The following is a 26,994-nucleotide window of genomic DNA, read 5'->3' as shown; positions in this document are numbered from 1 at the left end:
AGGTCTTTGTTGGAGTCAGAATTGAATTCAGGATTGACATCTGAGCAATTCTTGACAATATCCTCATTCATTTCCTTCTCCCCCTCCTCAACGCTGATTGTAGTTGATCTATCAAAACGTCTTGATAGCTAAGCTGCTCTCCTCTAAAACATTCTTGAAATTTTTAGGGGTACCATTTTGAGTTTGATTTTCTTTTTTATGACATGCCCAAAATACACAAGATTTTCATGAATAACTATAATATAAAAAAATGTTTCTTTTTTTTTACATCTTCAAGGGATATATAAATGTAAGTACATCACCTGTGACCTCAAACAATCAATACTAATTCAGGGTCATATCTTGCAACCCTTTTTTCTTCTCAATATATTAATTGTTTGTGTCACACGTGTTAGGTAAGGGAGTCATATTATTATTAGTTCTTTTGTAATGGAATAAAAAGGGTTTACTGTCAAATGATCCTCTTAAAAAGTTTGCAGACAAATCGTTTTGTCTTAAATCGTGGTGTACATTACCATTGTGAGACAAAATTGTTTTGGGTAATTTCGTCGTGAAGCAACATCATTGTGAGTAATTTCATTACAAAACAATGTTATTGTATGCAATTTCCTTGCAATTTATAATGCATTCAGACGATCAAACTATTGAATTATGTAGAAAAATTCCATGAAAGACCCCATTATACGCCCCAGCCTTCAGATTGTGCAGATGAACTGTTGCACCATAAGGTAGGTCAAATTCCAGAGTCCCGGTTTCACTGAGGAACAAAGACACCTTCAAATATCCAATAGTACACCCCAATAGTGTTGTGTTGGTTCTTATTTAGGACCAAGGACCACTGTCCAGTCCAGCCCCACATTTCAGTCCTTAAAGAAGGTTAAATCAATCCTTTGTGACGTCAATAAGGGTGTTTTTCCTCTTTTTTAATTATTCCATTGCATAATATAATCAATTATATAACTAATCAAGAATATAATATGTTCGTATTATTTATTATTATATTTTTTACAAGATGTGTGCAATAACCTTAATACATATTTAATATATTTTATTTGGCTAAATAAACCATTGACATTTGAAAGAAAAATTTCAAGGACCGATGGGACTGGTCTTAAGGCTGGACTGAATAAAATAGGACTGACACAACACAACACCCCAGCCATGGATTGTGCAGTTGAACTACTGGCCCAAAGCAGGTTAAATGAGGCTATATGTATATACTAGTGCTAGTAATTGGAGTCATTAGGTGTCGACACACAGACAAAATTTACATTAACAATAAAGGAGATAACTATCCAAAAAATCACCATTGTTGTTACTCTTCGTTTTTATTATGATATACATAAGAGAGCAATAACACAAACGAACAGAAACAGTGCTGCAAATTCGATGCTACATTGTTATTTCTTAGAACCGAAATAATTATAGGATATACATCAGGGATTACTATATGTATACAGTGAATCTTGTAAGTATGTTCGATTCTATGGATATTACTTTTATGTTGAAGTATTATATAATCGTCCTTAAACAACAACAATACTTTGAAACAAAGGTATTCAGTTGATTGGATTTCGTTTTTATAATAATTAAGGTAATTAAAACAAATTTACTTTTGAATCAACAAAAAAGTTAGTTCTTAATTCTCCCTTGACACGTGAATATAACAAATAAATGACCAATTGCTTTGTTTTTCACTAATTCGTGCGTATATGTCCGACAGACAAAGAGTTTGTGCTTCCCTCAAATAAACTTATTGTGTATATATTGAACTTAAATTGTGACTAGTTCAGATTCTACACATTTACATTCAAAAATATTGTAGGGCTAGAGATGAGGTAAAGGTTTGGGAAAGGCTACGCGAAATGATAATACAAATTCATTTATAATTACTATTATGTAGACTTAGTATTTGTGAGGGATCGCTCAATCGCTCACAAAAGGTCTCATTTTTACATTGGTTTGGGTAAATCCCTCATTTTGTCCCTTTTTGTGAACAAATTGCTCGTATTTCTTGTCTGGTATGAAATAAATAAAGAAAAGTTGGATTCTAGTTAGATTACACAACAGCTTTGATGATTCTTTTAATATATATTTTTCAGGGAGAATCCCCCTCAAAAACCTTCCTTCATAAGGAGGGAAAACAATAAAAAGCCTTTGTCTTTATGGAGGGGCAATTATGCATTATAGTAAGGTAATGGAAGGGACTGGCCAGCGCCGGACTTTAATCCCATATAAAATATTTGTCGGTGAGCAAAATTACCAATTCATCAAGGGATCAAATATTTTTTCCCTCCATTGTCTACATTGAGTTCATAAAATCCAAAATATTTGATCGACACCTGACAAATTTATTATGCATTTAATACAGAATATAAATCAACTTACGTATGTTTTCTTTGCCCTTTGTTGAGCAAACTGAAAAGAGCCCTCCTTACTTATGTATGAGCATCACTATTGTTGCAAATCCTCCTTAGATTTGGGGACTTACTCATACAGAATGTATGCACAATATATATAAGTACATAAATAACAAGATGGTTCATTTCTTATCAATGAAAAAATCTCGCAAAAAAATAGAGTTTGATACATGGTCATTCATTTATTTTTAATCGAGGTCACATCTAGAAATAATATGAATGGAAGTAAGTTTTTTTATTGCATAAATTAAATTATCTATTGTCATAGTTGAAAATGATAGGATTTGCTGGTATGCTGGCTGTAAGAAAAGAAACTAAAAATGAACGTGTTCTCCCGGACAATTTTTTATTTAAAAAAATGTTTGGTAGAAGAGCTACTTAGCTTTCATGGTGTTTCATTGGATTAGATGCCAGCTATGAGAATCTTCGGAGGACTTTGGGAAGCACTACGTAGGTTCCAAGAAGAATAATCAATATAAAGATTGAGGCCTCTCCTAATACTCCAGGATAATATAATAATTGTGGATTGCATAATTTAGTAATAAATGCATACATGTTATACAAAAGGTAGTGTTAATCGTGGAACGTTTTTATTTTCAATGAATAGTTAATATTCAAATCATAAGGAGTTGCACCCTCATTAGGATAGAAAAACCGCAGAACAAAGCCTCTCTCTTTCTGGAGAGAAAATTGTAAACAATGCCCTTCCACTTTTGGAGGAACATAATAGACAAACCCTCTATCTTTTTTTAAGATAAAAACTATAATTAAAAATAATCACAAATTAAATTCCGTATCTATCAATGTGATAAACAGTAATGGCTTCCATGCCCTTCCTCAATTATACTACGAGTCAAACCAAGACTTACACTTATATCTCTCCAACAAATCCTCAGCGATACTTTTCGTTTTTAACGCACCATGGATTACTTAATACTTATATATTCTCTCTTCAAGAATAATTATATAACTTTTGTTAAATGAGAAAAAAACATGTTTTCAGGAAGCAACAACAAAAACTAATCCCTCTTCCATTATCATATTATTTTCATCTATGCATCAATTTTATATCACGGCGTTACTTCGCTACAAAAAAACAAACCCAGAGTATTCGTTGTCAGCTGTTGATGTTACTGCTTCTTTTATCCTAATCAGTGCTCTGAACTTTGATTGGTTGAATTAGAATGAGTAAGTGATTAATTAATAAAAAGACTAAGTGTTACCTCGCTAACACAAATATATACAGTGCATTTTGTGGTCAGTTGTCGATTTTTCAGGTTCTTTTCTCCCACTAAGGTATTTAATTGACTTTTCATTCAGTCATTTCAATACTGTCAAATTAATAATTAAATAATCGACCCTTAACCAATATTTATTCAGCAATCTGTTTAATTGCAAGTTTGTATAATAAGTAAAAACCAATTTTTGTAAAGTCTAGTAAGCAAATAAAATACGTACAGGACAGTTACACCCTATGCAAAATTTTACACTTATGAAACTAAAGACATATTTTGAACGAACTCATCAACAACTTCAAAAATTATTGTTTACCTCAATTCATATTTTTATGTAATTAATTGGCATAACTCACAATACTGCGTTGTACGAAATCTGCAGTGTTTGAAACTGCGATATATAGGGACCTCCTTTATAAGTATGTCAAATGTGTTAATCACATTCAAAATATATTTAAAAAATTCCCTGTAAATGATCTAGCACGGAAATTAGATTAAGAGTAACAAAACACAAATTATAATATTCGCTCAAGCTCAAATATGATTTACGAGCTTATATCGCGTAATATGTCTAAATAAATACGTTAATCACTCACCTCCTTTTTCGAGCGTATCCAAAAGACTCCCATGAGTCGAAAGCCAATGATGTTTCATCACAGCGCGTCGTAGACGATATTGTTGCTCACGATATGGCAATTTCTGAGAGACGGAGGGTTGAACGAAGGTAAAGAGTGCTCCTCCTCCATCCTTCTTGGAGTCAAGTACCCGTCGTTTGTGGAGTTCATTCCCAATATCTGCAAGGGAAATGTTCTTTTTAAACTCGGATTCAATAGTGACTGATAAGTTAAGTGTATTTTGCTTCATTTTTTTAACACCAAGCATCTTGGGAGCCACGGTATTTCGATTAAAAAGAGTGGACACAAACTGTTTCATGGATGTATTTTTTAAGAGGCTGGGATTTGGGGTAGAACTAGAAGATTTGGACCTAAGAGGTGCAACAATGGAAATCCTTGATATTTTTTCGCGTGTGTTTGTCATACCAAAATCTACGATGATACTGAATCTAGGGGTTTCCTATAGGCCTTAAACAATTTGTTTTTTACATTAGATAATAAACGGAAACAAAAGCTGTTTCTTCTTCCACTAGGAGAAAGGCTTCATATACAATAGATATCAAAGTACTTTTCCAACTTTTCTTTGTAAATTGTTAATCAAAGTAAATCAGAAAATATTATCTGCATTACGGCATGAAGTTGACTAACAATTTATTGTGTATGTGTGTAATCAAAGGAAATCAAATTCAATTGGAAGAAGACACATCAACTATTATTCCTTTAATAAGGCAAATGTTTGAAATAATTAGTGATGTGTTATTTACAAACGTAACGGCTCTATGAGCCGGCTCAAATGAAGCCAGTGTTGCTTTTTATTTATAAAAAAAATTGTCAGGTTAACAACATTTCACAGAAAAATCGGAGAAAACTTTTTTTAAAGGATTTCTATTGAAGAAAAGGCCATTCGGGCAAATTATGCAGGTGAGGAAATCATATATTATTATTCTATTTTTTGTGTGTGGGGGGGGGGAGGGTTGAATTAAAAAAAATCAAAGAATTAATCTTTTATGAAACATATTTTCCAAAAAAAGTTTAAAAATTAAATATCTAGTATTAAATTTTTTTAAACTTTATTAAATTAAAAAAATTAAAAAATTGTTACGTATTATTTAAATAAATTTCGTTTGTCTTAAAAAATGAGTCATGATGAGGAGGGAAAAGTCAATGTTAAGAAAATAGAGAGGACTACACATTTTAGAAATTCAACACACATTCTTTTGTCTGTGTAGGTATTTTTCAAATTTTTCAATGGGTAATAGCATTTATTGTTGATTTTAGGAACTGCATAAACACCTATTAAATGAATCATAAATACATTCAAAAGTGAATAATCAGTATTAATTTTACAATCTAATACTACCAATAAAAGCTCCAAATGCTGTATTTTTCTCCCTCTAATAACTAACAACCTCCTCAAAGTGCTATTTTTAATCATTAAACCACAAATTTCCAACTAAAACCAAGTATTTTGGAAATATCAAAAAAATGTGGTCATTTTAGGTCTTTTCCCCCTCTAATTTTGTTCAGAAAATCGTATTTTAAATGCTCTGGATTTTAAATCAGGAAAATTTAAGTATCTTTTTCCCAAAATATATTCAGGAATTCCTTTGCTCAAAAAGCCTTGAGGAAGTCTGAAGTTCTTTTTCTCAAAGGTTTTGTATTGTTTCTTTAACAGTGTTATTACTTAAATATATTGAGCACACATTCACAAATATAGATCTCAGGATTATCAATATATTGAGGTCTAAACTTGTTCCGGATTTAAAATCCCTACCCTGTATACATAAATAGAAAATATACATTCGTACTTTCTAATTTTTATGTATATGAAAAAAAGATAGATATTTTTATTAAGTATACTTACAAATTAACGATTCATTTTATACAAAGTAACGATATACCTACAATACAAGTACAGCTATCCCATTCCCTGTATAGCTTAGGTTTAGAAGGCACTCAGTACATACATAAATAATAGCGACTCCCTCTCAAGATTCCGTTTTCCCGGGAATACTCAGAGTTTTACAACTACCCATGAAATTCAGGAGAAATCTCCCATTCAATTTTTTTATAATTAGAGTTGAGTAGTTATTAATGATAAAAAAGAAGAAAAAAAGTGCAAGAAGAAGGCGAGAGGAAAGCATATGGTACACCTGAATTAAGATTCTTTTTAAAACCACCTGTCTTTTATATGATTTTGTGGGAGAAAATGAATTACTGCCATAAAAATAGAAACTTCCCACATTAAAAATAGAATTAGTTCATGGAAAATATTATAATTATACTCAAATTATAATATATTTATTTCGTTATGCATTTTAAATTAATTTGTAGTGAAGATAGGCGACAATTCTTCTTATGGAGGGAGATGTTAACACCCTCACGACTAGCGTTGTGGTAGTCATTATTAAATTGTTCTATTCCATTAAGTCTTAAGGCTGGCCCTTAAGGCTGACAGCCCTTCGGACTGATTAGAACAAGAATAAATAAAGTTGAGTGACGTCATCAAGGACCAAAAGGAAGTAAATACAATATCTTGTTGATCCCTTGTCGTATGTTTATATAAAAATTAGACATTTAATTATTTAAATGATGAAATATTGGTATTCAAATGTATGGGCACACTATTCATAAAATATTACTTTGCCATATTACAACAAAGTATCGTATAAAATACTATTTAGGACTTTAATATTTTAAAATATATATGTACGAATAAAAAAAATAGGGATAAATAATGACAATTATATCTTGTGATTACTTTAGATATAAATAGCAATTGGTATGATTGACTTATTTGGCTAACTACCAGATGGTTTTGGGTTTTTTTTTTTTTTTTTTTCGGAAAAAAAGATTGTGTGATACAGTAAAGGTAACGATTTCTAAGATAAGACTACCTCAAAGTATATTCTATCTTCTTAAAGTATATGGTAAAAAAATATTTCCCGGGGTTTATTCTCTTTGAGAATTTTCCAGGAAAGGAGAAACCCTGTTTCATACATACTTAAATGTCAAATCTAAATGTATCTAATCAATTATGATTAGATAAGACTTTTCTATTGACTGTACATCTATTATCATTAGACAACAATATATTAAATACTAATAATACATTGAAAATACACCCAGAAAGTATGTACTTTGTATGTAATGAATGTACCTATGATGTCACATTTCATGAATATCCTACTAAATATACAAATGTAGGTATACTATTGAATAATTGACAAACACAAAAAAGCATGACTCATGCCTTTTACAAACATTTAATCAAAAGAAATAGGACATAACTTTCGTACCGCAACAGATATTTACTCCCATATACGAGGTATGTTCAAACAGTAAGGTGACTTTTCAAATTTTGATAAACTAGATTTTTTTGACTTTTTCATGTTAGTACATACGGAAAAAACCTATATTTTTTGTTTAAAGCTATATTATATGTTTAGTTTGTTTGTGAGAGGCATAATGGTTAAAAGTAATTTGCGTGTTTGGCGATTTTTTGCTATTGAAAAATATGGATCAAAGACTTTGCATGAAATTGTGGGGGAAAAAAAAGAAATTAAGTGCTCCAAATCATTTGAATATTAACTGTGGGATAATGTGAAACTGTTTTGAGTATAAAAAAATGTTAATAAGTGGTACAAATTCTTTCAAGATGGCTGAGAAGATTCCAATTTTAAGCTTCGCACTGAACGCCTAAGCACGTTAAAATAGTGAGGAAAATTGTTTTTGAAAATAGTCGAGTGACTATTAAAGAAATTGCTGAGGGTATTGACATATCGGTTGGCCCGTGTCATTAAATTTTTTCGAACGTTATTGGAAGGACGCAAGTGGCAGAATTTTTTTTTCTGAAACTGCTTAATTTTAACAAAAATAATCGTCGCATGAGCATTGCTAATGAGCTGTAGACAGACACCAATGGTCTGTCCCAGACACACAGCCAAACCAATGAAGAGATTTTGCTGACATTTTCTATATAACAAAAAAATTATGTAACAGTATTGATAATTTTTGGGGCTAGCAACACCCTGGAAGTCAACATTATATAGTTTTGCACCCCACTTTCAAATACCTTCTGCTGCCTTAAGTTGTTGCATCCCTCGAGGGACGAACTATATTTTGTTTACAAAAGTTACAATGCTATTAAAATGTCTTATTTAATCATTATACACAAACCATTCTTATAACTCACTATTAATGGTGCAATCATTTCATTTTGTCCCGCTAAAATTACGAATTTATCATTTATCTACGTGTAATGTAGCTAGGAACTTTTGAAATTTATACTGTGCCAAAGATTCAAGGCTGTTTCTCGTGACCGAATCCTTTTCTATCTCTTTGAAATTAATTAGAATTTAATTTCAAATTTTTATTTATTTTATTTTATTTTTTGTAATTTTTTTCATATCACATTTTAGAAAAGATTTAAGAAATTGCGTTCTTTGTGCACTTATTTATTTAAAATAAAGTAAAATGCCAAAGTAAACAACCCAAATAATTTCTTCCTAACTTTCTTGTCAATAGTTAATTGTTATCAAAAAATCCTAAATTACTTTTTTAATATATCAACCATCTATAGCAAATAGGTAATATTATTTTCTGTCAGTTGTAACTTGTGTAACATCGCAACTTGTATACGAGATAAACTCCAATATATATATATTATGTATCTAGATATAATTAAATTCCACAATCAAAAGCAAAAATGTCTATGACATCATTTCTCCTCAACCAATTACAGTCTTTCCGTTCATCCTTTATTATAAACGTATTTATACATGGTGTTACCTTGCTACCACAAAAATATACTCTGAATTTTGTTGTCAGCTATTGTTGTCTTTACTTCTTTATTTCAAAACTGTATTCTGAACGTTGATTGGTTGGAATAAAATAAAATAAATACCATCATCATTAAAGGAGACACTATTTAGGGGCCTCAAAGTTGATATTTTTACTACGAAAAATGAGCAAATTTCCAATAAATCTTGATTAAAATCCATCAAATAGCTTTCAGAATGAAAAAAGACTATTCATATACATTAAATACTACTTGATATCAATGATAACCCCTGAACAAATAATAAATTCTCGTATATATCTAAATTTGAACATTTTTTTATGTATTTTTTTCGATTGATTCGGGACAAGAAAAGTAGGGGAAGAAGAATGCCTTTGGCAAACAGTTAATTTTTATATACAACACGGAAATAAGAATTTATAACAGTATAATAACATATTTTTAATAGATTTTAGGGTCAAATATATAATAAAACTAACCAATTTTGTATACATTTTTGATAGGGAGTAAGTTTTAAGTCCTTTCATTTGTTGGTCCCCTTTCAACATTTAATAGTTAATCAATTTCCATTACATAATAGTTCCATAGCAAAGAAGATATAAGCACTACTAACTTATTTTAGGATTTTTCATGCCATTTTTGTAAGGAAGAAAGGTCGCATTCAGCGTTCCTCAAACAAATGCAAATTCTTCTCTCCCAATATGTATATATCTTATTTATTGAGGGAGTCTTATAGCTGGGGCGTCCCCAGGATTATATTTTGGGGAGGGCGCTTGGTATATGGAATTTAAAATAAAAGTTAAAAAAATTAATTACAGGTGTATATTTTTTGTGGGGAAAAAATCAAAAATCCATATTCATGGTCAGAAAATTTAATTTTTTGGAAAAGCAAGTTAGACAATCCACAGCTGTTCACATCCAAAAAATTTAAAAAATTCAAAAACCCAAACTGTTAAAAAAACTTTTGGAAAAAAACCCAAAAATCTAAAGCTGATCAAAAAAAGTTAAAACATCAAAAATATACAGTTGAACGGAAAATTAAATTTCTTAGAAAAAAATTTGACAAATTTAATTTGATTTTTTTGGAAAAAATTTAAAAATTTAAATTCATTTTTATGGAAATTTTTTCAAAATAAAAATTGAAAAATTAAATTATATTTCAAATCTTAAATTTTTTTAATAAAAAATTCAAATATTTATTTTTCTAGTAAAAAGCAAAATTCCATTATTTTTTTTTTTTAAGGGTTGGGGTAGGAGGACAACCTCCCTCCATCCAACCCCTTGCGGACGCTCTTATAAATATCTTAGTGTAATGAAGTATTACACATATGGATACATTGTTGAATTTATGTTGTAGGCTTAACTTACATCTAACTATTTTTGCACTTTTAAAGATTCATTTTGACACATCGTTTGGCGTTATTGTTTAATTATTTATATAACACTGTAATTAAGTTGAGAGCTGAGATATCTACAAAAAAAATAGGAAGAGATTAAGTAGATCCTTTGTATGGACGTAGTCTGTGGGACTAGCAAAAGGCATGAACATAGCCATTATAGAAGATTGAATCATGATAATCTGTTAAATCTCACGTTGGTCATGATTTGAATATAAATAATAAAAACGCAAGGGAAATATAAAAATAAGGTTTTTATCTGAATAATTGACCAGGCGTTCCACGATTCTCTCTGATTTAAGTATTACATTAGACTGACTCGTTTTCGATTTAATATCTTCCCTAATTTTGTGTGGATCCTTATGTATTTGGTCAAGTCCACTAAGGACTGTTAGTCCTTGGGGCTAGTCATTAACTGTTGGTCCATGGAATTTCTGCTAAAAATATTGATGGTTCGAATGAGATACGTATTCGGTGCGTTGCACATACCTTGCAGCAAATATCCCTGTTTTTCATGAGCACATTCATACATAAAAATTCAATAAATACATCAATTCATATTTGTTTTGTCCTCAATAATAAAATAATAATAAAAAAAAATAAAATAAAATATGTTGGGATATATGGGATTTATTCTATAGAGCGCTCACTAATACAAACAAACAAAATTTATTTTAACATACCAGCATATATATTTAATTCAAATCCTATCAGCAACTGAATTTGCACATAAATTATGTTATACATAAAAGTTCAATAACAAAAACAAACATTGTTCTTGTTATACACACACACGAGTGTGTATTACGAAACCAATTTTTACTAATCCAAAATCCGTGTCCACAATGAGTTGAGGTTTAGTATTGGCAAGAATGCCCTGCAATATTTTTTTACTCCAGCAAAACTTCGAAGGGCTACTTCCGGTTAGTTCTAAAACTTCTACAAAAATGATGTTACGATAAATTTTTTTCCTAATGTAATATGAATGTAAAAAGAAACATTTTTATTTTATAAAAAAAATCTTTTTGTTAATTAAAAAACGAGATTTTTACTACACTTGTGGACTTTATGAAAGAAATATAGTGTCGAATAATATAAAGCGCGTTGCAATTTTTCTTCCTTCGTTTAATTATTTTCAACAAATTATAGTAAACTGAATTATGTACAATACACATATATGAACAGTTGTAATATATATTTTATACTTCTTCATAGTAAATTAAACTATTTTTATATAGCAAAAAAATGAATATAAATAAGACAAAGTTTGGTATTTGGGCGTTTGATTTGTGAAAATTTAGAAACTATTGTTTTTTTTTAACAAATATCAAATTGAATTTGTAGTTAAGACCTTGGCATTGGTCAAGACACAACAGAATTTGCGTTTCTTAGGCACCCGAATGGGAATTGGTATAAAATGTTTATTGCTTATAAAATCATTGCAATTTTACTTTTAAAGAAAGTAACAGCATTGCCCCTAGGTTGTTTAGTCTTACCAGTGTCATTATTAATTACTGAGTACTTCGAAGAACAAAGAACATAACTACGCATTGCGTAGTTATGATTATATCCTTTGTTTTATAAAATCAATTTCTTCATTTTATAAGTTATCGAACTACAAACAACTATTATTTATTTGCACTTATCATGGCTTCAGGAACAAGGAGCACTCAGGAGCACTTTTTATTTGAAAGTCCCCGCGATCTCCCCTTGAATGCTTTGCCATGTAAGCTAGACTTAATAAACATCCCAATGGAGTAAGACTTTCGAGAAAAGAACATCTTCAAATCGTCGAAACAATATCAATGAATGTTAAAAGTATTTGGGAGATGACTAGCATCCCTTCATACGACATCAAGTACCTCAAGCATAAAATTGATAAATTCTTGGTTCTCATCAAGCACCAAGTAAAGAAGATGAATGTACAAAACCGATCTATTGAGGAAATTGTTGGTGAGTTTTTGAAAAAGAAGTCTGATTTTTTTGATATTGCTTTATGCTCTTGCTATAAGAATAAGAAAATTTGTTTTTTAAAGTGAAAAATTGCACAAATGACTCCTTCAAAAAAGATCACAGAATGAATTTCATTTCTACATGGATCAAAACTTTTTTAAGCAACTCATGATTACTTCATCCATTGACAAGGCAGCAAGTCAGTCCTATAGAGATAATTATACGAAATTTGTTCGAAGACAAGAAAGAAAAGATGAAATGGCAAAACGAACAGAGAGAGAAAAGGAAAGAAAAACTACTTTGGACAAAGAAAAAGAAGAATCTAAAGAACAAAATTATATTTTTGGTGATTATAGAAGCAATTTGGATTATTATGATACGCCAAATAATCAAGTATGCCAACCAGCAGTACAAAGAAACAATACCGAACACCAAGAATCTAGTGAAATTCTTATTAGGTATGGTCTTTCAGTTCGTTCTGATGCAGCATATGGAAATGCATTATTAAGAAACCTGAAGCTAGCTACTCCCCAAAATTTACTTTCAACATCGAAAGTGGTTAGACAAGCAAATAAATATCTAAATAATATTAATCAATTTGTTGAAAATAACAAAGAATTCATTTGCATCAAGTTTGATGGTCGCAAAGATCTTACAAAAACCTTGCACGGGTCTGAAAGACCTGAAATATTTGAGGAGCATATCACAGTAATTGTAGAACCAGAAAGTAAATATATCAGCCATTTTCCCCCTATTTCTGGAAAAGCAGAACACAATGCAAGATAATTATTTTCTTCAATTTTTGAATCTGGAAGTCTTCATTCTATCAGAGCCATTGGATGCAATGGAACTGCAGTAAATACAGGGCATCATTAGGTTTCTTGAGCAAAAATTAGACACTCCTTTACAATGGATTATTTGCATGCTCCATTTTATTGAATTACCCTTCAAAAACTATTTCAATTTTATCATGGAGGATCAATAGGACCCAATACATTTAGAGGAGAATTAGGAATGCTTATATCACACTTTTCATGCCTAACGGATCCAATAAAATATGAAGCCATCAAAGGATGCGTTCCAAACGTCGATGACTATTTTAAAAACAAACTCAGTAGGGATCAAAAGTACTTTTTAGAAATTTGCACAAATGTTCAAAATGGACCACATTTAATCACAAAGCCTTTCCGAAAAAAACATCCAGGAACTGTCCACAATGCTAAATGGATCACTACAGCATCCACTCTTCTTAGAATCTATATCCAAACCAAAAATCCATCAGGAGAACTTAAAAGAATGGTAGTGATCATTCTTAATATTTATGGACCAACATTCGTAAACATTAAAAAGAATCATCACGTTAAATATGCTTCACAGCAATATTTCTTTGCATTGCATCAAGGACGTCAATATCTTACAACGGAGGAACGAGATGTAGTTACAAATTCATTCATAGTTAACTCTTTCGGTGCACGCACAGAAGCTATACTTTTAGGCGCCAAAAAACCTCGTTTTTTAATAAACAAAGCGATTTTGTTATAAAATAAAAAAATGCTTTTTACACTCGCATTACATTACAAAAAAAAATATTGTGCATGTAACATCATTTTTGGAGAAGTTTTGGAACAAACCGGAAGTGTTGACCGGAAGTAATGCTTCGAATTTTTGCTGCAGGGAAAAAATATTGCAGGACATTCTTACCCATACTAAACCTCAACTCATAGTGGAAACGGATTTTGGATTAGTAACAAAACACACCTGCAGTATTTCATTAATGCGATTATATTATTATGTGAACAGTATGTATATGATACACATCAGGGAGCAATATATAGATTGCACCCTGTATGCACGTTCGATGCTATATTCAAAGGCTGCCATATTTCATTAATGCATTATTTGTTCTTTTCATTTTTGAAGAAGAGAGATTATTTTTGTATTGAGTAACTACGTGTGAGTGTGCTCATAAAAAACTACTTGGAATTTGTGAAGCTATTTGGGAAGTTATCTTCCATATTATTCTAGCAAATTTCGTCTATCTGTTTGTTTGTTTGTCCTGGTATAACTCATTTTTAACAATGAGCGGTTGCATTAATATAAATGTGACTATTAAGGAGATTTAGCAAAAGCTCAGCGTCTCATATTAAAAAGAGGAGTACATATATGTAGGGTTGTGAATCTTAATTTAATTTTTTAGTGTGTGAATTTTTGTTGTTGTTGGAAACCTAAATATTGGTATTTTTCCCACAAACGGTCATCATGTTTATTTTATTCTAGAGGAGAGACTAACTAAATATTGAGTAGCTACATGTGAATCTGCTCATGAGAAAGTAACATTGAGAGGATTTGCTGGTGAGTTATCCTCTATATCAATAAAGCAAATTTATATTCTTAGAGCAAAGTTTGTCTGCTTGTCGACATTTAATAACTTCGAGCAATAAAATAAACATTTTTTGTTCAAATAATATTTTAGTGTGAGTTAAAAAAATATTAACCTGAAAACGGAACAATCTAATGTATGTACATAGTTCCTAAATAAAAGGAAGCCTCAGAAAGGCCTTTGTGTTATAGATATAATTATAGGTTTATTCCTCTGGGCCCAATACATACTAGTTATTTGAGCAAGATGATATTTTTTTATTTTTTGAGTGGAATGAATAAAAAAATTATTTTTTATGTAAAATAAGAAATAAAATAAAAGACGTGGTTATTGTTCAAGGACTTTGAATTTACCTATTTAATTATAGTTCAAACAATAAAATATATATTTTGTGTTTGACCATTTCGTAATTTTGATAAGATGGGTAAATTGGTTTTTATTAATTTTATTTCGTCATGTCCAAGTAAGATAAAATAGAATATGGATTAATTAACGCATAAAAAGAATCAAAAGCAAATAGAATGCTGTATACAAATTTCTGTCAAAAAATGACACGAAACATTTTAAATTAACAATGCTTGTGCGTCAACATAATATCAATTTTGAACAAAAATCAAGGAAACAGAGAAAATCCCAATATTTCATCGACATATTTGGGTCAATTAGAGTTTTATTATTCAAATTTTTGGGAAAAGATAAGAATCTTAAGAGGTTTAACTATAGTATGGAACTTAAATTGATTTGAGAGACTTATATTGCCGCCAAGGTTACCCCTTTCAACTATAATCAGTCAATATATCCTTTTTTTATCCTTTCTTGTATTGTCATGATAAATGTTATCTCCTTTAAGTGTGATTTGTTACACACTCAAGGGGTTAATAAGAATAATTTGTTGATATAAATGAACAATAATTCGTTTAAAAATTCAAACGTAATCTAAAGTATTTTTTAAGAAAAATGATTATATCTTGCTTTTGTGTTGACAGGCTACAATTGTGATAAGTATAATACAATGATTTGTAGAAATACCATACCATGTATTATTTTGATTTTTCCTGATGTAAATGACTAATAGATAAGTATTCCATGGGATAATATTAGATGATAATGTAAGATTTCTACTTTTTTTCTCTAATGAAATAGGAACCCATCTAAATGGAAGATAATATACTTGTAAATAATATAAGCTCATAATTAGGTAAAATGGCTGGTAGTAGAATCAAAATAAATGTTGTTATATCACCAACTTAATTATATAATCATTAAATTACACTGCTTCTTGTTGTGAGCTGACAATTGGTCGAAATATTTTTGCTGAATGTCAATTTGCCAAGGACAATTTGTAGTTTGAATATAGTCCGAATCTGTACCATTTTGATACTTTCAATAAATTAAATAATAAATAAAAACAGCAGCTTTTCTAATGGAAAAAGTTTTAATTACTTCTCCGTTATGAATTAATTATCATTTGAACAATATTCGAACCGTATACTACTGCTGTGTAGATGTATTTATCAAATGATCATGATAACTGATAAAACAAATATTTTTCTGCAAAGAACACTCATTTACTTACCTATATGACATTTATATGTTGAAAAAATTACATTTTAGCATATTATCATTTATAATTGAATTAAAATATACAATTGTACACATCTATATATAAAAGTAGCATTTTTAGGACAAATGTCCCAACTAGTCCTTCAGCTAAATGTCATTAGGTAAATTGTCCTTCGACAAAAAAAAAAACCGCCCATAGAGGGTGTTAGTGTTATGTCAGTCCTTACTTATTAGGTTCAGTTCCGTCCATTCTAAGGACCAGCATAAGCAAGGATATACGCAGGGGCTGGGTTGGAGGAGCTGTAACCCACGCGCCTCCAAATGAAGACATTTGACCTTTTTACTAGAAAATTTAGTGATATAATTTTTTTTTTCAAAACTTAATATTTAAAATTTAATTTAATTTTTCAATTTTTTCTCCAAAACAAATATATTACTTTAAATTTTAATTTTTTAATAGTAGCTGTGGATTTTTTATTTATTTTTTTATTATAAATTTATATTTTTCAGAAATAGCTGTAGATTTTTTTTTTTTTTTCGATAAAATTAATATTTGGAATTAGTCAAATTTCAAACTCCTATTTCAAGTAAAACGAGAGTAAAGATTAAACCTAAGCTTCTTATCAGTTTGAAAATAAAATAACCTTGCTCCAAATAGGAGGATATTTCTAAGGAAAAAGTATGTAGCCATTATTATTCTTGTTGACCGATCTTATTCGATCCTTTAAAGAAGTTTAGTCCACACGCAAAAATTGGCCTAGAGTTGTCCATAGGAAAAAGGGATGCAAATGGACCAAATGAACAATTCGGTCTAGTTTTTGGGCAAGAATAATTTTATATATAATTTTTTTATGACATAATATATTTTTTTTCCGGGACAGTGACGTATAACAAAGTTTAAACGGACATAGCTCGGTGGAATTTTCATCCCTTCGTCCCTCCTGGAATAGAGAACTCCGAATTCGAGAATCTCTTGGGGTGGATGATCAAGTTATAAATACATTCTTTAAATTCACTTTATCTTTCTTTGGTTCTAAATCTTGGAAAACGCAGACTAAAGTGCACTTATTCCGGTCTTAATGATCTTAGAATGATGAGAAGTTTTGGGAATAGTGATTAAAAGAAAATCTAAATTTCAAATTGTTATACATTTTAGTTTTATGGTTACAATTTCATGTTATGATTTATGGATGCATAGATTTCGAATGATTCTCACTACAAAATGTAGTGTTTTGTGTCAAAGAAAAAGAAACTAAAAATCCATATCCTAATTTTTACAATGTGGAGAATGTTTTGGACGAGAGGAACGTAACTGTCATTACGTTTCATGAAATCAGCTTTGACGAGAGGACGAGGGGAAAGGAAATAAACAAAGATATGGGGAAGAATGACTCCAATATCGATGATAAATTATACTCTTAGTCGAACAAGGACTTATAACTATAACTCTGCAGTAAATCCTAATGGTTACTATCCGTCTTTTATGAGCACACGCGTATGTTCAATCTGGTTATGAGTATAAATGAATGTAGAAGGTAAACAAGTTCACTACTCAAGAGCTATGTAATAACCAAAGGAAAAGAAACTTCATTCTTCAGATTATCAATTACAAAAAATAATTGGTGATGGACCGAGTCTCAATACTAGTAGATATATTATTGTCAGTTCTTATTTTGTCGCTACACTTGAGTCTTTGGGTCCAGTCCTTAAGACCTTCGGATTCTCAGGTCTAGAACTGATTTAAAACAAGAAGTAAAGTAGAGTGACGTCATCAAGGATCAAACTTAAATATAGTTTTAGGACTGAACTGCAATCTTCAGTCTTAATTAAGGATCGAACAACACTACCAGTAGATAATTATGTTATTTCGTAAGTCAAACAGTGGCTTGCCACAACTCACCATGCCATCAATACCTAGAGCATGACAGATGCTTTTTTAACAGATGACAAACACAATTTTGAGAATACTGACATTTTACCACCTCATGTCGTGTCTCCAGGAATGACACAACAACTTCTGACATATGAATATATAAAAAAATAGCATTGCGCAAAATTCAATGAAATCTATTCCCCCCTTCAAAGAATATCACATGACCTTCATGAATAGCAAAGTACATAATATTTTATACATATAAGATAAATGATTAAATTTGTGTTTTTTCAATGAATCAACAAATTAAGTCAGAGTATGCAGTTTATTTACCTGTTATGCAGAAAAAAATGACTTGTGCATATATTGTATATACTCCTACTAAAGTATGTGCGTAATAGGGTTGAGACTCGGTCTTAGACATAATTTTTTTCCCGGTTATGACAGAAGTGATTTTTTTTCTTGATCGATTTAAAAAAAATATTATTGGTATGGAGGAGTTGCACTGATTAAGCATAAGTAAACGTAATATTATACCAATTACTCCATCTGATCTCGGAATAGTCTTTGAAGTCCATATAGAGAGTCTTTGCGCGCGTGACATTTCAATTTTGATGACCTTCATGTTGGGGACCTAAATAACCAAGTTCCATAACATATGAAACCTTTTTTGCATTAATATGAAGTAAAATAGTCAGCTATTGATGGTCGAAATGGGACCCACAAATAAAAATACTTCAATGTTAATGTCTATAAGAATGTTATCGCTGTATTTCCTTGTTGTATTATTTATAAGAGTATGACCCAAAAAATGCATCAAAAATACGATATGACAGTGTTATACAATTTTTCGAGTTGTAGAAAAAAATAATAATGGAAAGAATAATATATTTTCCTCTAATTACCCTACTTTTCTTGTTTCTAATCGATCAAAAAAAAAAAAAAAGTAGTTAGTTTACTATAGCAAAGTAATGAAAATTCAATGTATATTTTAGATGGGCTGTTTTTTTTTTTTTTTTTTTTTTTAAATTGGTAGTATGAATAATCAATTCCTTTGTTGTCATTATTATTTAATTCTTGAGTAGTTGTTGTACATCCTAAATAGATTCAATTTTATTCAAACCCTAATTGAACAATCCTGTGTGCTCATAAATGACTGAGCGTGACCCTGAGGATTTGTTGCTGAGTTATAATTGTAGGTCCTTGTTGGACTCAGAGTAGAATTGGGGATTGACATCGAAGTAATTCTAGCAAATATTATTGTTTATATCCTTCTCCCTGTCTTCCTTGTAACAGCTGATTGTAGATGATCTAATGAAACGTCAAAAGTATACTATTCCTCTTCTCCAAAACATTCTTCAAATTGTCAGGGTTACCATGTCTGGTTTTCGGTTTCTTTTTTTTATAGCATGCCAATTCTACGCTGGATTTTCATCATGACATATTTAGTTATATTCATAGTGATCTAACTCGTGTGTAATTTTTAGGAAGCCCCTTCTTTTGGAATTGGTTTTCTGAAGAGTAAATTTTCTTTTCCTCAAATGTTGCCATTGTTATTTAACTCCTGAGGAGGGAACTTCTTTTCCTACTACATTTAATGCTATACAAAACTTGATTGAACATTTCTGTGTACTGATTAAAGACAGAAAGTAACCTTAAGGATGTTAGGGTTATAATTTTAAGTCTTTTTCAGAGTAAAATTAATGATCAACCTTGGAGTAATTCTTGGGAATGCCCTTGTTCATTTTTATTTTTTTCCCCTTCTCCCTTGTCACAGCTGATTTTGCTTATCTTATAAAACGTCATGACAACTGAGCTACTCTTTTCCAAAATATTCTTCAAATTGTTAGAGTTACCATGATGATTTTTGGTTTCTTTCTTTTGGACTCCAATATCAATCTTTAGTTTCATGCTCAGTAGTTCCTGCCTCTGCCCTTCTCATACTCCTTCCTCGTCATAGCTGACTTGTAGCTGATCTAATGAAACGTAATGACATCTAAAGTAGTCTCCTCCAAAAAATTCTTCAAATTGCCTGGGTTTCAATCTTAATATATATTTTTTTAATATCCCCAAAATACACACAAATTTCATCACTAAATATTCAACAATCACTAGTTGCTACAAATATTGATTACGTGGTCTTTATTTTCAGGCTTACTTATTTTATATTTGTTTATTTACTAAAACTTTTATCCTTACACCCCCTCTTGCTTAGTTATGTCCTTCTGTACTCATAATATGACATGATTCTACTGATTTGTACAATTTGGGAACACACATGAGGTTATTGACATTTTATGCTTAATATCGGTCTAGACCAAAATTTAAATGAAACCAATCAACCACAAATTTTTCTGTTAGACGGATCCAGACAAAACTTCTTAAAAGGACCGAATTACTTTAGTCCAACATAAATTATATCGGTCTCAGGTCGGTCCAAGTTTTTCAGACCAAACTCCAACATTTGTATGATTGTATACATATACTTAAAAATGTGTATCAAGGGATTTTGTAAAAATGAATGCAAAAATGATGATAAGGAAAAAGTAGTAAGTCATTGATTAATAGAACTTTCCTATTTTGTACATTAAAAAGTCATTTAGTATCTAAATAAAACATTTTTTTTAAAGCGTACACACTGCTAAAATTAACCTTAAGATCAAAAAAGTATTTTTATGTTTTAACATCGTATATCAACGAATTTAAATTTAATTTCAAGACATCATCATCAAATAAAATAAAAACTGTACTTAATATTTTGTACAAGTTGGTATTTATGTACAAATTGTAACATATATAAACAGATTGTACAAGTTACAATTTCAAAAAGTCATTCTGCCTTCTTTAATAACAACATCAGTTATTTAAAGTATCTACTATAAATTGATGAAATCATTTCATTTGGATCTATTAAAATTACTTGCTAATGTATTTAAAGTAGTATAACTGTGGACATTTGAACCTCATAGTGTGGAACAGACTAATAGTAATGAGTAATTTAAACAAATATAGAAAAAAGACTATATAATTATTGCATAAATATACTGAATTATTCATTTAAAATTATTACAAGAAGATCTATTCGGGTCATTAAACGTATGGCAATGTCGGCCTTATTAATAAGTAAACAAATAGTCGGAGGAATAATAAAAAAGAAAAATCAACAGTACTTACCACTATTTCACTCATAGACTAAGGGCATTAACCTTTTTAAAACTTTATGATTCCTCAAATGGTTGAGAGCTACCAACTCAAAAAATATGTATAAAGGAATCAAGAAATCAAAAACATACAATATTTTTAGAACAAGTTCAGTTGACGACTAAGAAGAATCCAACGGGTGATTTTTGATTAAAATTTGATATCCTCCATGGGCTTAAAGTTTGAGATCTTGTCAAGTTTTAACTGGAAAGGGGACGCTCCAGGGGATTTATTTGTATTATCGAACAATATTCTAGTCTAGACTGAATTTTAAATGGGACCAATCCAACTCAATTTTTGTCATGTGGTATCGATCCAAACCGATTTTTTTTTTTGGACCGATCAAGACTGAACTAAAATAAAAATCATAACCGGGTCAGACCGGTACCGGGTGGTCCAATGACATCTGAAAACATACTAAATCAAGAATTTATGAAAGTTGAGTAATTGAAATCAATTCACATTCTGATTTATTGAAGCATACGCTATTAGTTACTTTAAAAACAAACTGAGCTCTCTAACTTACTTACAAGGAGAGAAAATGACAGTTGAACGTGATCGACAAATTTTCATTCGCTCAATCTATTCAGTTGGGGGTCTCCAGTACCACCGTATACGCCGGCAGAAAGTTCAAAACAACTGGAAAGGAAAAGAGGTCTGTCAAAAAGGTCAAACTACACCCTGAGTAGTGAAAGGAAACATCATGTTTAAATCCCCTCAAGTGCAGTGGGCCCATGAAAAAGATCTCGGGTTTCAGGGTACAGAGAGTTATCAAAAAAGTAGGACGTGAGGGGGGGACAACAGTTTTGACACTAAAAATGAAAGAAACCTATTTCGTTTGTTGCAATACCCTTTTGAATGTGTTTTGAATGAGTCTTTTTAACTCTTTTTAGACACATTTGGCCTCTATCCAGCATTGACGCCAACCCCCTCGAGTATACTTTTTGGAAGAAACCCCCTGCAGTGTCGGTCATCCAAACACAACACCAAGGCCCTAAAAGTCAGTATCAACCAGATGGGACGCCATGATAGAGGACTACATCCGCAGCGGGTCCCAGTACTTCCATCGCTGCCTAGAATCCATCATTACCGCGGAGAGCGGCTACATGAATGATTAAGAGAGCTCAGACCCACACCCATTTATACTATCAATTTTGTTGAAATTCCATTGTTAATCAATTAATTATATCTTGTTGAAGATATAATTCAAAGTGTTCAGATTTGAAGTGCCCACTCGGTACTTGAAATAAGCATTTCCACATTTTTGGAAAATATTGAAGCAAAAATATGTGGGAGTAAAATAATGTTTATTCTACACATGTTGTACTTTCTTTTTGGCAATATTTGTCAGTAAAATTTGGCACGCAATAATCGCATTTTAAATAAACAATTTCAAACAAAAATACACAAGTAATAACATATAGTACAAAACACAATTCTTTTGGGAAGGTATGGGCGAAGGAAAACAAAGGCAATTAGTGAGAAGAACGCATATTAATTAACTAAACAGTTCAGTTTAACATCATCTTTCTAAAACTTACATAATGTAATCGTTAGACGTGGGCTGATCTATGGGATGGAAATCGGAAAACCGACGATTTAGTAGATGGTGCAGGGCATTTTCAAAAAAATTCAATACCGTATTATAATTACTTACTAAATACGTTTATTTTATATTATATACGAGCACGAACACGCTATCTTAAAGATAGTCAATAAAAAATTAAAAAGATTTTATATTTATATTTAGCTAATTTAGTCAAAATTCTAATTCAAAACGATTTACGATATACTTGGTAAATTTCTATTATAAAATTTCTTTTTATACAACATAATTTTGTTGTTTCGGTACATTTGATGTATATATATGAATATAATCAAACCCGTATCCCCCCCCCTCCCCCTTTTACACTCTTGAAAATATAACAGTTATTTGACCATGTGAAAATACTGATTTTGGTAAATTTAAAGCAATTTTTCAAAATGTTTGACCCTGTGATATATTTATTTTCATTACCATTACTAACTTGCTCAGATTGAAGATACACACTAATATTAACTCGCTCATCTTTTCCTAATTCCCATTTTTAATTCGTATTTAATATACATTCTCCCTTTTTCTGTTCGTACAATAATTTCACTTGGATTTTTAATTTTTTTTTGCATTTTCGAATCGAGAATCCATACCTTTAAAAAAACTTTGAGACACGGGAAATCGATCTTGTTTTATGAAAAAAATTAACTTATATGTCTTTAAGAGCCCAGGAATCTTGCCGAATCAAAATTAATAATGGGCTAACGTACGTAACTCAAAATTCTGAACGACTTTTATTTTTATGTCTAAAGTCTGAATTTATCTCTGTTTTTGAAATATGTGGGTTTTTATGATTGTTTTTCTAAGCGGGACGTACGTACATCACACACACACGCATAAATTATTTTAATACTAGCAGTGGGTACCCAAGTTTGAGGGCTGAATAGAAGGGAATAGAAACAACGAATGAAGATGGAAGAGTCCTTATAATGTTTATCAAGCTTCTTTTTAGTCTCCTGAGGGGTTGTGCCTTTCATAAAGTAATGTTTAATAAAAACACAAAATTCTTTTTCGTCCATTAGAAAATCACTTCACTTCCTCGATTCAAAGGAATGCCAAACAGAAAGAAATAGACCAATTTGGCTGAAAGTTGGTATGTTTTCTTCCAAGAAATGCTACTAACTAAAAATAACCTCAATACGCTCCAGAAGTACCATTTCTCGTACTTTAGACATACTTTTAACAACCTTCATATATGATGCAAAAATAAATTGGGATTTTCTCTTTTTCTGGATTTTTTGTTCAAGATTGTTTTTATGTTGACGTAGACCATATACCAAATGTTAAAAAAAGTTGTGCTGTTATAGTTCTTGCTATACACTGAATGTAGGTACATTAGGCTGCTATGAGATTGTGTGTATGTATTTTATGTACAAATAAATGTACGTTTAGAGTACTTATGTATAGAAGCACGTTATTCAAATTATATGCTAATGCCCTGTCTTGAAGACAGGATTGGTATGAATAAAAAGGTATAACTGTTAAAGTTAAGTATAAGGGATATACTGAGTGGGGAAAATACGCTTTCTTTCTTTCTCTTACTAATATCTTAGAAGCTTTAGCACCCTCAAAAAATAGTTTTGTAGACATGAGGTTATACAGGCTCCTTCGTCTAAAATGCGACACTCCATGATACAAAATTACAAAAATTGTTATAATTAGAAGAAAAGTATCAAATTATGAAAATTTAATCATAAAAAGAATCAGACACCATATTTGCATTCTTAATAAATACAGTCGCATTTTGCTTTATTAGCCCGTTTCAGCCTGGTGCGGAACTTTGCACAGCAGTTAGTTTAAAAGCTCGGCTCTAGGTTGGCACAAGCAGTGATGATGGCGGCCTACAGTTGATCCTTTGTTGTGTATCAGGCTCCCTAAAAATTTTTCTTGAGATGCCCAAAATACCAAAGTCCAGAGGGAACAGTCGGGTTTGCGAGAAGGACAATAGTCTTACATTTCAAGCTTCTCGAGGAGGATTTTCTAGCATGTAACACACTTTACTCCATCCCGAGACTTCAAACCCTTATAAAGAATTATCTTTTAGGTATGAAGGTTTAAATCTTGCTTCACCATGCGGCGCATGGTGGTAAAATTCACGAGCAAGGTGATTGACTGCATCTTATTAGTGCCTTTAACTGTCTCAACCAATTCCTTTGGCCTTGATCTCGACCTTGTGGAAGCTTTCGATGTGCCTCTTGTGGTCACTAAGTACACAGTAGAGTGATTAAAGCCAACCACATTGGAGATCTGGGATGGTGACTTTCCACACACGGATAGCTCCGGAATTGGAGCTCTGCGTTGTTGCATATTTTTGGTTTTGACGCTCTTAAGGCTGATTTATTTATGAGCGTACGCCTCCAAAAATACCTACTATGAATATATTTTGAAAGTTCAGTCCTATAGTTTTTCCTTATGGCCAAAATCGCTCACCTATCTACTAAGTAAATAAGTAGCAAGATAAGAAGATACTGCGTTCATCTCAAAGAGGTTAAGACAATCACCAAATGAAAGTACGACAAACAAACCTATTGTAAAAGGGTTCCAATATTTATGATGTTATTTTTGACTATTCTAATACAAATTACCCAAGTTTAAGTATTCTGTGAGACAGTGTAAAAGAGAAATGCCCCCAATTATATTACTCATAAATACATAATAACCATGTCATTATAGTAGAGCAAAATGAAATGATAATATCAATTAATAGATGGCTATTTGAATGACTAATATTGTAATCAAATAATAAGTTTTAAGACATTAAAATTGCCACATACACAATACATATATGTTGTGTACAAGTTGCAACGTTTAATGAGTCAAGATATTTGAGATAATTAAGCTTTAGTTTAGAAATTTTACTTGATTTATGGGAATTATATTACACACAATATAGCCCCTTCGAAATTTAACTGACTGTTTTGTCATTTTTCAATTGTTACGATCAGTTTTGAGCACTTTAAGTGCTATTTGTCATGATAATTTGTCGCAGAATATAAATGCATGTCACACTTTATTTTGAGGAAAATCATTCTAGCTTATTTTTGTATGGATGGGGCATATATATAGTTTTTATAGAATTGCTCTTAAATGATTTCCACAATTCCATAAATAGTTATCATGCTTAAATATCTCAACTCATCCCAGAGATAAAAAGACTTTAATTGATTGGAAAAAGTCTATGAATTATTGGGCTGTTGTATAAGTATAAATTGGACATTTTTCCTCATCTTGTATTTTTTGATTGTTAAATCACTAAATATGTTGTGTGTCAATATAAAGGCATTTTTGAATAAAAAAGAAGAAAAGGAGAAAATTGTAAAATATTTGATTACTTCGTATCGGCAAATATTTAAAATATCTATTTGAGCCAATTATAGCTCAAACTATTCAAATTATGAGTTAAGATATTCGAGACTTTTAACTATATTTTAGACCTTTTATTTGATAAAAATACTTTTTTTGGCTCCAATACGGTATTTCAAATAAAATATGTCTATGTATATTGAACTTACTTAATTTTTGCTTACTTAAAGTGGAATTGGCGGCACACTCAAAATAGCTGATAAAAATAATTTGTTCCTAGAAATTGAGAATAATTCCCAAGAAAATTCAACTGTTATCCTGTCTCTAATTTTCTTAATAAGAAAAATATTCTAGCTTGCTTTTTGTTAGCATATATATCTATATATTGATCAACAATATGTAACAATAGTAAAATATGTCTATTGTGTCACTGTTTCTAACGTATTATATTTGTAGAATATAGATAAATAAATCTAATTACAACGAAGTTCTTAATAAGAAATGTCTTAGACAGTATAGTTTTTCTTTTATTATTAACAAGCTAAGTGAGATATAAAGAATGATCATGTTATCATCATTTTGATCATCTTAAACAATAAAAGACTCCTACCACACTTTACGGTTGCTACTAATAGTGTTGAGACTTGGCCCAAGATTGAT

General features: G+C 30.8%; 2 protein-coding genes across 3 annotated transcripts in view; both read right to left on the bottom strand.

Annotated features, from left to right (window-relative positions):
• The window catches only part of Polr2I (RNA polymerase II subunit RpII15), a 566,921-nt gene that overhangs the window by 358,858 nt on the left and 181,069 nt on the right, over positions 1–26,994 (bottom strand). The window lies entirely within an intron of this gene.
• Positions 1–26,994, bottom strand: part of LOC121124046 (uncharacterized) — a 105,624-nt gene that overhangs the window by 32,916 nt on the left and 45,714 nt on the right. Inside the window, exon 3 of the mRNA XM_040719155.2 lies at positions 4,252–4,449. Coding sequence (XP_040575089.1) covers positions 4,252–4,449 — 198 coding nt within the window. The remainder of the gene's footprint in view (positions 1–4,251; positions 4,450–26,994) is intronic.

Source organism: Lepeophtheirus salmonis, chromosome 9 (assembly GCF_016086655.4).
Source record: "Lepeophtheirus salmonis chromosome 9, UVic_Lsal_1.4, whole genome shotgun sequence".
In the NCBI taxonomy this organism is placed as follows: Eukaryota; Metazoa; Arthropoda; class Copepoda; order Siphonostomatoida; family Caligidae; genus Lepeophtheirus; species Lepeophtheirus salmonis.
The sequence above is the reverse complement of the archived record's forward strand: the minus strand, read 5'-3'. Positions and strand labels throughout refer to the sequence as shown.